Source organism: Ruditapes philippinarum, unplaced genomic scaffold, assembly GCF_026571515.1.
Source record: "Ruditapes philippinarum isolate M1 unplaced genomic scaffold, ASM2657151v2 ctg11731_1_1_1_1, whole genome shotgun sequence".
Classification (NCBI taxonomy): domain Eukaryota; kingdom Metazoa; phylum Mollusca; class Bivalvia; order Venerida; family Veneridae; genus Ruditapes; species Ruditapes philippinarum.
In genome coordinates this window covers 12501-27631 of record NW_026857908.1, presented here as the reverse complement: position 1 = coordinate 27631, position 15131 = coordinate 12501, and the positions used below count along the sequence as shown (strand labels likewise).

General features: G+C 32.5%; 2 protein-coding genes across 2 annotated transcripts in view; both read right to left on the bottom strand.

Moving 5' to 3' along the window:
- Positions 1–388: 388 nt before the first annotated feature.
- On the bottom strand, positions 389–2211 carry LOC132751476 (GATA zinc finger domain-containing protein 14-like; the record flags this gene model as incomplete). Its single annotated transcript, XM_060741644.1, is given in 2 exon segments — positions 389–1175; positions 2150–2211. Coding segments are annotated over 2 exon segments (849 nt in total), but the record flags the coding sequence as incomplete, so codon positions are not given.
- Positions 2212–3050: 839 nt separating this feature from the next.
- The window catches only part of LOC132751477 (cytosolic iron-sulfur assembly component 2A-like), a 16764-nt gene continuing 4683 nt past the window's right edge, over positions 3051–15131 (bottom strand). Inside the window, exons 2-5 of the mRNA XM_060741645.1 lie at positions 6752–6916; positions 6088–6137; positions 5694–5739; positions 3051–4969 (exon numbers count right to left, since the gene is read on the bottom strand). Coding sequence (XP_060597628.1) covers positions 4863–4969; positions 5694–5739; positions 6088–6137; positions 6752–6916 — 368 coding nt within the window. The 3' untranslated portion in view covers positions 3051–4862. The remainder of the gene's footprint in view (positions 4970–5693; positions 5740–6087; positions 6138–6751; positions 6917–15131) is intronic.

Here is a 15131-nt window from a genome sequence, read left to right as displayed (position 1 = left end):
TGAGAAGTGCTTGTCTAGGAACACATTCATAAAAAATGCTCGAGTATATCAGATGCTCTAGCTATAAGGACATTCAGCAGTAGTGTATGAGAAGTGCTAGAAAATGAAACATCCCGGAAATGTATGATTAGGACCCAAATCCTCAATACAAAGTAAGTTTCATATTTTATATTAAATGAATATACTGTTACATATTTTAGTTTTACTTTACTATTACTGTTCTGTTATTGTTTCAGTTATTTTACTGTTATAATTACAGTTCTGTTATTTTTCCTGTTACTATACTGTTATTGTTACTTTACTGTTCTGTTATTGTAATACTTAAATGTTACTGTTTCTGTTACTAACTGTAACAGTCACTTTATTGTTCCTGTTATAGTTACTTTACTGTTCCTGTTCTGTTATTGTTCAAGTTATTGTTACTGTTCCTGTTATTGTTCTGGTTATAGTAAATGTTCCTGTTATTGTTCCAATTATAGTTACTGTTCCTGTTATTGTTCCAGTTAAAGTTACTGTTCTGGTTATAGTTACTGTTATTGTTCAGGTTATACTTACTTTTCCTGTTATTGTTCCACTTATAGTTACTGTTCCATTGATAGTTACTGTTCCTGTTATTGTTCCATTTATAGTTACTTAAGTTCCTGTTATTGTTCTGATTATAGTTACTGTTCCTGTTATTGTTTCGGTTATAGTTACTGTTCTGTTTCTGGTTATATTTACTGTTCCTGTTATTGTTCTGGTTAAAGTTACTGTTATTGACACAGTTATAGTTACTGTTCTGGTTATAGTTACTGTTCCTGTTATGTTTCTAGTTATAGTTACTGTTCCTGTTATTGTTCCGGTTATATATACTGTTCCTGTTATTGTTCCGGTTATAGTTACTGTTCCTGTTATTGTGCTGGTTATAATTACTGTTCCTGTTATTGTTCCAGTTATAGTTATTGTTCCTGTTATTGTGCTGGTTATAGTTACTGTTCCTGTTATTGTTTTGATTATAGTTATTGTTCCAGTTTTAGTTACTGTTCCAGTTATTGTGCTGGTTATAGTTACTGTTCCTGTTATTGTTCTGGTTATAGTTACTGTTCCTGTTATTGTTCCTGTTTTGATTATAGTTACTGTTCCTGTTATTGTTCTGGTTATAGTTACTGTTCCTGTTATTGTTCTGGTTATAGTTACTGTTATTTTAATGTTTTTTTTGTAAAATTTTCAGTTTCATTTCTATTACTGTTACATTACCTTCTTTTAATTTAATTTTTATATAGTTTTAATATAGTTTTAATATAATTTTAATTTAATTTCAATTTAATTTAATTTTAATTTAATTTTTAATTTACATAATTCAGGAATGATCTGAAACCAACAGTTGATCTACCACAGTATAAGAGCGCTAAGGTTTCTTTTGATTTGAAACACTGGCTAGAAAATGGATGCTGACCATTTTGGACTGAAGAGGTTAAAGATTAGGAAGCCCTTGAATATTTAGCTATTCAATAATTTTTTGGAACAACCAATTCTTTTTACTGGAACAGCCGAGGTTGTGAATGCAAGCGTTTGAATACCTATAGCTCTTGGCAGATAACTACACAGGTAATTATTTTGATAATTTTAGTGTTATTTTTTCTTCTGTGTTCATATAGAGAAAAACATAATCCCTAAAAAAACACGCAAAATGACAAAATTGTAAATATTGTTTGATTGAGTCTGTACATGTACAGTACTGGAAAAGCAAAATACTGTCCATGCTTCCTAGCAATGGCTTAAGCAGAATTCAACATTTAAACACAAAAAGCCTTGCTAACACTATAAACATCTATCTGGAACCAGATGTTCAGGTCTGTACTGACTGTCAGTGTATAATTTTAATGATACTGTGCCAGCTTTAGCAATATAAATATGATTAAAGTTCCACGATTCAACAAATGTAGCGATGAAACTTTTTTGACAATGACATGCCGATACTGTAGAAGTAACAATTTTAATTAAACATAATACTTTTACATGTATATAATTATATCACATGTTTAGAACATGTTTGTTTTACATATAAGTCATTGCATCAAAGAATATGTATATGCATGGCTTGTATGTATTAAAAATTGCATGTTCATTCTGAAAATTAAACAAATATCAACTACTGTTTTACATTTACTGAGCTTGATGTTTCAAGTGTTTTGACCATTTATCAAGCCAACATTGTTCCCAGAAATACATTTTTTTCTTCTAGCCAAACATTTTTAGAACCATAACAATAGTATAATTGCTCTTTGAATATTATTTTTTAATGGTCAATATTTTGCTCTTGTGCCTTTGACCTGAAAATCAATATGGGGCAGGTTCCTACCAAGTTGCATAAACCAGGGCTTATTTTTTATCAAGATAGTGATTTGACAACCATCAGGTGGCATGTGTATGTATGAACCAACCAACCACCCATTCCGATATACTCTTGTCTTTTTATGTGGGGGCATAAAACTCTTAGTCTCATGTAGTGGTACTTTATATCTTTCATGCTGAAAAATCAGTGGTTTACAAAATTAATGAAACAACAAATAAACTGAAGTATTCTGCAAGTCTTCAAGGCTCATTATAACTCAGAAATGCTTTTATTTTCTCAATAGCTTTTTCATTTTGGTGTTCTTTTATAGTATCCAAAAAGTAACTCATTAACCATTATCCTTAACCTTCTTTTTATTTGTTGGTTTTTGGCAATTATAAGTACAGTTATAGTGAAATAGTATTTTATATGGAAGTCAAAATAGTATTTTGTTTACATTTAGCTACTCTGATGATAATTTATTTCACATTTATCACTACTTTTTAAATGAGCATCTAACATTCTCTAAAACCATGTTTGCCCTTTCTAAAGATGAAAACTTTATTTGTTTCTTATGCCTTTAATGGAATTTTGCAATCTTTTATCAAGAGAACTATTTTAACCAATCAAAACCATGCATTCCTTTCAATACTAGTTTATGAACAATAACAATACTATTGTTAATATCTATATAAACATAATAATTCTGGTTATAACAAAAAAATACAAATCATGCTACAATAATTAAAGTTTATTATATCCTACATTATATTATAAATTTTCATATCACAGATAGAATGACATACCTTAAAAGACAAAATTATTAATTTTGAAGTGAGCTAAAGAACCCTATTACCCTTGAAAAATACAAAAGCAATTGTCTTGAATTGAGCATAATTAGAGCTAAATCAATCTTTAAATAGTAAATAATTATTATGATTTACAGAGAAAATGTCAAAACTTTTTAACATGTAGTTTGAAAGGTGCTGTTCAAGTTAAGAATCAAGACATGTTTGTACATCATTTATACCATTCTATATTGAAACTATTATCAATATAACAAGAGCCACGACCCAGCGGGTGCCGGTCCCAACTTTTTCTTATTTCTAAAGTCAAACACATCAGAGGTAGAATATTATAGATTTCCTACAAACAATTTCTTATGCAACAAATAGAATTCAAATTTCATATCTGACATTGACAGTCAAGGTCATTTAAAAATCAATGTCAAATTTGAATTACTCTTATGTCAGTTTTGTCAGGTTCCATGAATACTGCCATATAAACACATCTGTGGATGTTTTCAAATTCAACTTTTCACAATTATCATATTTAAATGTTGAATTCTACTTAAGTGGGTGCCAGGGGGCATGGGCAGTAGCTTGCAATTACCACTATGTCTGTAGTCAATGAACAAGCTCAATCAAAGCGAGCCTGCCACATTTTCAATTTTGTCTTATTGAGCATTCTTTAAAAATTTTATTTGTCTATATCTGGGTCATATCAGATAATTTAACATGTCAGTTTTGTCATATCAATTCTTCTGTCAAAAAATGAATCAAATCTATAAATAAATAACAAAGTTTTGACAATTTATGCAAATTTCAATAATTTGACCTTGATGGTCAAGGTCAAAAAGAATTATTCATCATACGGGTTTTGTCATATGGGTTCTTTTGTCCAAGTATAAATCAAATCCATAAATAAATAACAAATCAATGGTGTTATTGCATCAAAATTCACAAATTAGACTTCAAGTGTCGAGGTCAAATGAAAGTCAAGTTCAATTAAATTTTCTTTAACATCTTGCACAATCACGAAGACAATACTTTCATTAATCATCAAGTTATAGCCAATTATAACAAAAACTGAGAAATAACAATAACTTGATGTTCAAGGTCAAGGTTATTTAAAGATCAAGGTCAAACTTAAGACATTGTCCTTGAGGTAGTTGTGTTTAAGTATGACGACAATCTATTCAAAAATAACTAAATTATAGCCAATTGTAGCAAAAATCAGGCAATATTCATTTATTTGACCTTCAAGGTCAAGGTCACCGATGAGTGAAGGTCATTATCAATTTGGTCTAGTTGAAGGTCTTGTCCAAACGATTGTTGTGTTCAAGTATGAAGACACCCATTCATAATTAACAAAGTTATAGCCAATGATAGCAAAAATCAAGCAATCTTTTTGGATGAACAAAGTTGTTGTACAATGTAAACTAAGTCTGTGAAGCTTAATAGAATTGAAACAAATTGATAAGAGCCTAAACTTCACTATATTCATTGTATATGGATATCATTCTCCATTAGCACTTAACCATGTCACTAATTGCACATTTTAATACGTATTATTATTACACACAAATGCTCCTTGGCCTAAGTAGATTGCCTCCACCATTATTAGACAATTACTGATACTCTGATTGTTGTTATTGTTGATGTTTTATAATATAATTAGGTTTGGAAGTTTGAGATAATTTGGCACAGGAAGCAGGATCCATTTGTAGTTGTTAGAATATTGTTTTTACATTGTTTAATTTAATAGTTTATCCATAACCTCCCTCGTCATTTATACATTTTTCCACAAGATCTCGTAGATTTGGGTTCTCCATTGCTGCTGCTATTCTCTCCTTGTCATTGATTTGTTTATTAACTGAAAAAAAAAGTTAAAAATTAAGTGCTCATTTCAAACTGATTAAATGTTACATTTTCAATTTATATTAGGTTGCAGAGTTGTGCAAACTTGAGGAATTTCCTTTTCAGTTATGATTAATAAGTACATAAATAACTTTCTATATCACAATATAATTCATATATGAAATTACTAATTAGATGTTAATTATTAATAGCTTGTATGACTGTAAGTATCACTCTCTCCAGGTAAAGCGTATAATAAGAATAATTATCATAGTCAATACTGTAAATGTAATATCTATGTAATTATTTCAAGTGTATGAAAATACAGACTCTATGGATTACGAACCCTAATGAATCGTTTAACATTGGCTTATGTCAAATTGTATCATGATAACCCAAATACACTCATTTTCTTTATCAAAATTGATACATGCATTTCAAGAGTGGTGTAGCCACATGTGAAACAAGAAGTGTTTACAGAGAAATATAACTTGATTATACTTGTAAAGCAAATAAATTTTCAATTTATTCCATGCTTATCTTATGGTGTTAATAAATCTTAAATGACTTTTGCAAAGTAACATTATGTGCTATTCTTCATGATGTCATCAAACCTTGACAGTATAATGTTCATGTTGAAAAATAATTCTGTAAAATTTCTCAAATTTTTTTATACTTTAATATAAAGTATGCAAGTTTTTATGTGTTTTCGGTAATTATTGGATTATAAACTTTCGTACTTTCATCAGCAGTGTCATGACTTCCTTCCTTCACCAAAATATCAAGCTGAAAATAAAGAAAGTGTGAACATAATTATTTACCTATATGTTACTGCAGTTATTGAGAAACAGACAGTTATATAACTTGAAGTTACTTGATACTGTCGCAGTTTTTTTCTACATTTTCTGTTCAAATAAGTACTTACTTTGGTATAATTAAAACATTATAATTAAGTGGAAAAGATGAAACTATAGCAGTTTTGCTAAAATATTTTAAAACCCTAATTACCAAATACATTGTAGTTACCAGGTGTGGAAACTGTTTTACTTAGTAAATCATTGGTGCTGCTGATATCTCTGATATTAATTAATTTCGAATACAATAAACACTTAGATACTCTTTAAAAAATCTCACCTTGTGTTTTTCTGGAAAACAAGTTACCAACTTCCTTCTTAAGCATAACCCTGTAATAAACATTTTTTTTTTGTGTTTCATGTAACAGTCAAAAAATCAATTCTGTAAGTAAAATACTGTTATTCAATAAATTATTAATATTTAACATTTTTTTTATGTATCAACTGCAGAAGAAAACTTGATTCACATATCTTATGAAAATTTTGAAAATGTATTTAAAAGAAATAAATTGTGACGTGAACAAAGAAAGTAATCAACACATTGCCAGTGGCACTTACAATCCATGTAAATTACCAACATTAGAGGTAAAAATATGCAAAATCACACAGTTAGGTCGGAATATGGTGATAAGTACTGCAAAATCAGTGTTAATCGCACATAACATGTAAATTATTAATTGAATCTTGAATCTTTTTCTCTTTTCTTAAAATTTCAGTATATTTTTCTCAAGTCTAATTTTCTTGAAATATTTTGGCTCATATGAAAGCTTGCAGCTTTAACCTTTTTTCCAATCAAATTTAATACATCAATATAAAAATACTGCTAATCATACTGATAATTGAGATCTATAGATGAGTTTCATACATGTAGCTTTAAATTAAGTAACTTATCTTCATAGAAAATGTGGCTCTTACAGAATTTTTAATGGTATAACTTAACTTACCTATTAAAGAAGCTAATGAGCAATGTGGCACTGTAGGAACAAATACTATTTTCACATATAATTTATCATCAGAAAATTCCTCCACAGATATATTGTCTTCAGAAACAACATTTAATTCTTCCAGTGTCTGGGGTTTTTCTGGATCCCTTATATCTTTGATAAGATCTGGAGAAAAAATAAAGTGCTGTATAATAATAGTTACTTCTACTAGAAGTAAGGCTCCCACGTTTACAGTTTTTTGTAAATGTTTACACGATTGTTAAGAACCAAAATGATACCGTTTAAACGGTGGTACATCTATGTACTATCTTACACCATGTATTCGAGTCGCCATATGATGACTTACTTTCTATTTTTGATACATGTACAAATAAATAATGTTTAAGGCTCATCATGATTGAATCGGCACACATTTTCTGCATTGAATTTGTTTCCCCATTTTGCTCTTTTTTAAAGATCAAAGGAAAATCAACATTACAAACAAGGGTGCCATAGTCACAAAATACGCCCGTTTACGAAAGCTTTAGATGGAGATGGGGGCATTATGGATAAGTGTTATCTAGCAAGCAAGTTTTTATTCTTGGCACTGTGTTGTTAAATAAACCTTAAAACAAATCAGTAGGGAAGATATGCACAGGATGTGTGACCTTGACCTTGGTCGCAGGGACCTGAATTTTATGCACGGCACTCAGCCTCACAATGATGAACATTTGTGCCAAATTATATTGAAATCCCTCTATGCATGTAGAAGTTTTGCTCCAGACAAGCGTTTTTCTATGAGCTCTAACTGTGACCTTCACCTTTGACCTAGAGGTTTGGTTCATGTGCAGGGCACTACGTCTCATGGTGGTGAACAATTCTATAAAGTATCATTAAAATTCCTCCATGCATGTAGAAAATATGCTCCGGACAACATCTGGATATTTAATCATCTCCAGTGACCTTGACCTTGCAAATATTAACCTAAATTAAATGTGTCACACCTGTAGTCATGATAGTTACCATTTGTGCTACAATCCATCAATAAATGATGACTAAATGGTCCCTATACACATCTTCAAATTTTTATCTGAACTTTGACCTCTATGTGTAACCTTGACTTTGGTCGCAGGGATCTGAATTTTGCGTGCGACACTCAGCCTCACAATGGTGAACATTTGTGCCAAGTTATATTGAAATCCCCCTATGAATGTAGAAGTTTTGCTCCAGACAAGCGTTTTTCAATGAGCTCCAAGTGTGACCTTGACCTTTGACCTGGAGACCTGGATCATGCATGGAGCAATACATATCATGGTGGTGAACATTTCCATAAAGTATTATAAAAATTCTTCCATACATGTAGGAGATATGCTCCAGACAAAATCTGGATATTTCACCATCTTTAGTGACCTTGACCTTGCATATATTGACCTAAAGTACATGTGTCACAGCTGTAGTCATGATAATGACCATTTGTGTTACAATCCCTCAATAAATGATGATTAAATCGTCCCTATACACATCTTCATATTTTTATCTAAACTTTGACCTCTATGTGTGACCTTGACCTTGGCTGCAGGGACCTGAATTTTGTGCGCGACACTCCGCCTCACAATGGTGAACATTTGTGCCAAGTTATATTGAAATCCCTCTATGCATGTGGAAGTTTTGCTCCGGACAAGAGTTTTTCAATGACCTCTAAGTGTGACCTTGACCTTTGACCAAGAGACCTAGTTCATGTGCGTGACATGGCTTCTCATAATGGTTAACATTTCTATGAAATTTCATTAAAATCCCTCCATGCGTGTAGGAGAGATGCTCCGGACAAAATCTGGATATTTCATCATCTTTAGTGACCTTGACCTTGTATATATTGACCTTAATTATATGTATCACAGCCATAGTCTTGATAATGACCATTTGTGTTACAATTCCTCAATAAATGATGACTAAATGGTACTTATACACATCTTCATATTTTTATCTGAACTTTGACCTCTATGTGTGACCTTGACCTTGGCCGCAAGGACCTGAATCTTGTGCGCGACACTCCGCCTCACAATGGTGAACATTTGTGCCAAGTAATATTGAAATCCCTCTATACATGTGGAAGTTTTGCTCCGGACAAGCATTTTTCAATGAGCTCTAAGTGTGACCTTGACCTTTGACCTAGAGACCTGGTTCATGTGCGCGACACTGCTCCTCATAGTGGTGAACATTTCTATGAAGTTTCATTAAAATCCCTCCATACATGTAGGAGATATGCTCCGGACAAAATTGGAAGCCGCCCGCCCGCCCGACCGCCCGCCCGCCAGGGGCGTTCCCATAAAACGTCCCGTTTTTCAAACGGGCGTATAAAAATGTATTATGTCATGAGCGAATGCTGTGTGGAGGGTTGTAAACACCCATTTTCCGTTTTTTTGTTGTTTTTTTTACTTTGGAATAAACCAATTTGAATTAGAATTGATAAAATCCATGATTACAGGCAATGATTAAGATATTTTGTAAGACAATAAAGTATGGTCATTTCGTGTAAACGGTAAAAATATTGCAAACGTTTACGAATGAAAATCGAAACAATTCCGTTTAAACGTGTAACCATGGGGGCCTTAACTAGAAGAGAGTTTCATTTAAGCTTTAAACTTTCTACTCAATCCTGGATGTAATATATGCATTGAAATTTTGTTTGAAAATATGGAAGATGAAATAAATATTGTTTAAACAAATAGTTACTTCATATAAGATATAAACAATCTCACTAGTTTATTCATTTATATTATAATATATACATGTGTATATGACATTTTCAGCCCAATTATTCTGAAAATTTGTCAAAAAGGTTGTTTAAGTGATTTCTAGGTCTAGTTTGAATATCATTATGGGTCACCTTAACCCATTACTGCATGAACATTTTGTGAAAAATTGCTGTTTTCATTGAAAAGTCTCCCGTTACAAGTTCAAATTGCTATAAAACTATAACAAGTCAGCCATCGCCGGGCGGGGACAACAATGACGTAACATTATAAAAGTGAGAGAAACCTAAAAATACAACGTTGCGTGGCAAATGAAATATTCTTTTACTCTCTACATTAGAAGTATTGAATTGCTACAAAAATACATAGGGTAAATATTCTATAAAGGGAGGTAATAAATACGTATCGTCATTGTTATATTTGTTATGATTATATTATACATAACTGTCTGAAGATATGTAAAAACATTTGAAAGTGCTAACAGAAATAAACATATAAAAAATTAACGAACTTTGTACTCAGCATTTCCCAAAACATACTTTTTTATACATGAGATCCACACAAGGAATCAAACTTTTTTTATATTTTTTTTATATATACAGTTACATTCCTCCATTTACGGGGCATCGGTCTATTTAAGACCATACTTGTGGGGTTCATATTTAATGTGGGGCATGTTTCAAATGACGTATGGGTGTGTAGGCTACCCTTCTAAAATAGTGCCCGTAAGCCGGTTTTAATAGTTAATGCTATATGCACCACAAATGTATATATTTTTAATGGGGTTTTATGTTTCTTGTCAAAATGTTTTCACCTATTGTAAAATTAAATATATAGTTGATATATATATAACTTAGTACCCCTTAGTTCTGTTGTTTGGAAATGTTCATTATATGCCTACATAGTGTAATTTATATTTATGCATCTCTATAAACATATATATACATACACCCCAATAAATATATATGGTCATTTAATGGACAAATCAGTTAAAATTCAGTAATTTAACCTTCAAGGTCAAGGTCATTAAAGAGCCCAAGTCAATTTGAGTTTGATAAACAAGAAGGTCTTGTCTTTAAGAATGTTCTGTTGTAATATGAAGTTAATCCTTTCAATTATAGCAAAGTTGCAGGTAAAAAAATGAAAATTTCAATAATATGACCTTCAAAGTCAAGGTAATTTATGAGTGAAGGTCAAAGTCTGTCAGGTTATCTTTAAGGGCTATCCTTGAAGATTATTATGTGCAAGTTTGAAGACAATGCATTCAAAAATAACAAAGTTACAGCCAATAATAGCAAGAACAAGCAAAATTTGGACTTTTGACCTTGAAGGTCAAGGTCATTTATGGATGAAAGTCAAGGTTGGTGTGGTCTACTGAAAGGTCTTGTCCCAAAGGTTGCTGTGGCCAAGTATGAAGACAATACACCAAGACCTAAAAAAGTTATGATCCAGGTACAAGTTTGCGGACGGCAACGCCGCCAGGACTATCACAATACCTCTACTTTTAAAAAAAAAGAAAAAAAAAGTCGAGCTAAAAACTGCTTCAATACTAATCAAACTTGGCACAAATGTTGACTGGACCATTGCCTTTGTAACAACATGCTCAGTCTTAAATTTCCTGTTTTCATGGCAAAAAGGGACATCTAAAAATTGCCAAAAATCACCATTTTGCGTTGATTTTTTATGCCCCCGGGCATATAGTGACTGAACCGTCCTTCCGTCTATCCGTACGAGGTTAACCTAGAATGGCAAGTTCTACCTGTACCAATGGCTTCTAAGTTTACACACTTACTAATCAATACAAAGTACATGATCTGGGCAAGTTACATAACTCTGGCTTTCATATTTACCAAGTTATTGCCCTTTTTAGCACTTAGAAAATGAATAATGGTTAACATAAAATGGCAAGTTAGAAATATCTTAAGTTCTATCTATACTAATGGCTTTATAATTTCCACACTTACTTATCAATACAAAGTACATGATATTGCCAAGTTATATAACTGTGTCATCCATATTTCCCAGTTATTTCCCTTTTTTCACTTTGAGAATAGGGCCTTGTCTGGTTAAGGCCATCCTTAAAAAAAAGTTTGTTTGCAGTAACGCGACCGACTCACAAAATTTGCCCCTACTCAAAATTTTTTTTCATGGTCTGGATAAAAATTTATTTTTTTTTGAATCAGAAAATTATGCCTTGTGCTTTGTTTTCCTTCTTTTAAAGGTTAATAGAAGAAATAAAATGTAGGTCTTATTAAATTAGAATTCAGTAATCAATTGTTAACAGATTATCAAAGCATATATTGTCCAGCATTTTGAAATTCCATGTTTATTTGGGAGTACAGTTCAATAAAAAAACTAGAAATGTGTCATCATGCCACGGATGCCCCCGCATGCAGCCAAAATTTCAGATGGTGCATTAATTATTTTTTTCATTTTAAGTTCAAAGCCCTTAAAACTTTTCAATGTTAACACAAACCATTTTCATACAATGTTCAAGGCACTGAAATTATTCAGTCTTAACCTTTTAAAAATAGCATATTGCATATTTGTAGCCAAAATAATGGCTAAAAGTATGAGTGCTGAAACTGAAAGTTCAAAACTTTTCCAACATTCAGGAAAGATAAGATTGTCTAGCATCATTGAACCACGACCAAATTCAAACTTAAACTGCTTATTCCTAAGATGTATCTATATTATTCAAAAGTGAAAGGGACATAACTCTGCCAAAAAATCATCAAACCATGACCAAATTCCAACTTGACCTGCCCATTCCTTTGACATATCCATATGTCAAATTTAAGTTGAATATGAAACACTGTTGGGTAGATAATGAACAGAAACTGTAAATTTCATATTATTTTCAAAGTGAAAGGGGCATTAATCTGCCAAAAATCATTGAACCATGACCATATTCGATCTTGGCCTGGGCATTCCAAAAACATATCCATATGTCAAATTTGAGTTGAATGTGTTGTACCATTGGGGAGATAATAAACGGAAACTGAAAATTTCATATTACTTTCAAAGTGAAAGGGGCATAACTCTGCCAAAAATCATTGAACCATGACCAAATTTGAACTTGACCTGCGCATTCCTTTGATGCATCCATATGTCAAGTTTGAGTTGAATGTGTTGTACCTTTGGAGATAATGAACGGAAACTGAAAATTTCATATTGTTTTCAAAGTAAAAGGGGCATAACTCTGCCAAAAATCATCGAACCATGACCAAATTCAAACTTGACCTGTATTTTTTTCATGACATATCCATTTGTCAAGTTTGAGTTGAATGTGTTTTACCTTTGGGGAGATAATGAACGGAAACTGAAAATTTCATATTATTTTCAAAGTAAAAGGGGCATAACTCTGCCAAAAATCAATGAACCATGACCAAATTCGAACTTGACCTGTATTTTCTCATGACATATCCATATGTCAAGTTTGAGTTGAATGTGTTGTACGGTTCTTAAGATAATGAATGGAAACTGATGATGACGGAATGACAGAATGACGGAAGGACGGAAGGATGGAAGGACGGAATGACGGAACAGGGTAACACTATATGCCCCGGCCATTACATGGCGGGGGCATAAAAAAAAATCGACCTACCTACCTTGAAAATTCCGGGTCGGGTTACTGCAAACAAACATTTTTTTAAGGATGGCCTAACCTATTTCTGCAAGTTGGATTTATCTTAAATTTATCTTAAATTTCTCCTAATTGCTTAATTTCTTTAATGATATCTTTCATATTTAGTAGGTGGATACCTTTGATGGTCCTCTAATTTTTTGTGGAGTAAGCGGTCTCTAGGGTCAAGGTCACTTGTTTAAAAAATAAATATAAACATTTTTGCTCATACAGCCTTTATATTTTAGTTGATGTTTTAGTTTAATACAAACATGCCAAGGGAGGTCCTCCTTCTTTGGGTGAAGTAAGGGGTCATTTGGGTCAAGGTCAATGTTACCAATGTCAAGGTCACCAATGTTAAAAATAGATTTTTACATTTTTACAGGTGTATTGACCTTATTCTATAGACAGATGTTATTTATAATTGATAGAAAACATAAACTTTGATGGAGTTAGTGGTCAGTTGGGTCAAGGTCACCAGTGCTTAAAATAGATTTTTACACATTTGCTCATACAGCCTTTTAATTAAGTGACAGATATATTTTATATTTGGTAGGAAGATAAACTTGCATGGTCATCATTTTGATTGGGGTAGGGATCAGTGGGTCAAGGTCACTTGTGCTAAAAATAGATTTTTACACTTTTGCCCATACAGCTTTTATTTCTTGACAGATGTATTTCATATTTGGTAGGAAGATATCTTGCATGGTATTCTCCCTTTGGATGGAGTAAGGGGTCAGTTGGGTAAAGGTCACCAGTGCTAAAAATAGATTTTTACACTTTTGCCCATACAGCCTTTATTTATTGACAGATGTATTTCATATTGGTAGGAAGATAACTTGCATGGTATATTCTTCTTTTGGATAGAGTTAGGGGTCAGTTTTGGTTAAGGTCACCAGTGCTAAAATAGATTTTTACACTTTTGCCCATACAGCCTTTATTTATTGACAGATGTATTTAATATTTGGTAGGAAGATAACTTACATGGTATTCTTCTTTTGGATAGAGTTAGGGGTCAGTTTGGTTAAGGTCACCAGTGCTAAAAATAGATTTTTACACTTTTGCCCATACAGCCTTTATCTAATGACAGATGTATTTTCATATTTGGTAGGAAGAATAATTTGCATGAAGTTTGAATATTTTTCATCTTCACAAAGTCAGAGCAATGACTTGGCAACTTATATTTTTCACAATTACAAAATGCTATGACTTTGTCAAGCTATATAACTTGTGTTTACAATTTTTTGGCAATTTTTCTGTCCATAACTGAGTGAATGGGTAAACATTTTTTGAAATATTGCTACTGACAAGAATCTGAGCCGGGGGCATTTGTGTTTAACAAACACATTTTTGTTTCCCATCATAATTGATGTCAAAGTGCTGCAACTCCTAAATGGATTGAGATAGAGTCAAAGGCTTATGATCGACCTGGGGTCATTTTTAGCGCCTCACAAATCCAAAATTTTTTGGCGATGAGGGGGACTACCGCCCCCTTCAAACCCCCAAACAGAAGGGCTCGGGGCATATCCCCCTTCTTGCAACCCCCTGATGTATCTTTTGGATGGGGGCGGTGCCTTCGAGAAAGTGTCTCTTTTTTAAAACAACATTTCTCAAACAAAAACAAATGTTGGGGGCCTAAATAAGGCATTTTTTCAAACCATTTGAGACAACAAAAAGAGGGGGGGGGGGGGGGGAAGGTGTTAAAAAAGTCGTGTATATCTGGTAATGGCTGGTAATGGGTTAAAGTCACAACAGCCCAAATATGGTAAAAAGACCTTGTCTACTTAACACTCAAGAGGTAATATTTTTAGACTTCTATCCAGGAATTGGTCAAAAAGATTGTTTTGCTGAATCAGAGATTTCTGGGGTTAAAACAGGTTGCACAGCCAAAATATGGAAAAAATCTTATTAACACTTCTGAGGCTACAATATTCAATCAAAATATCCTGGAAATTGGTCACAAAGGTGGAACAGAGTCAGAGGGGTCAGTCAATTTACCCCAAGACAGCCCAAGACACCCCCA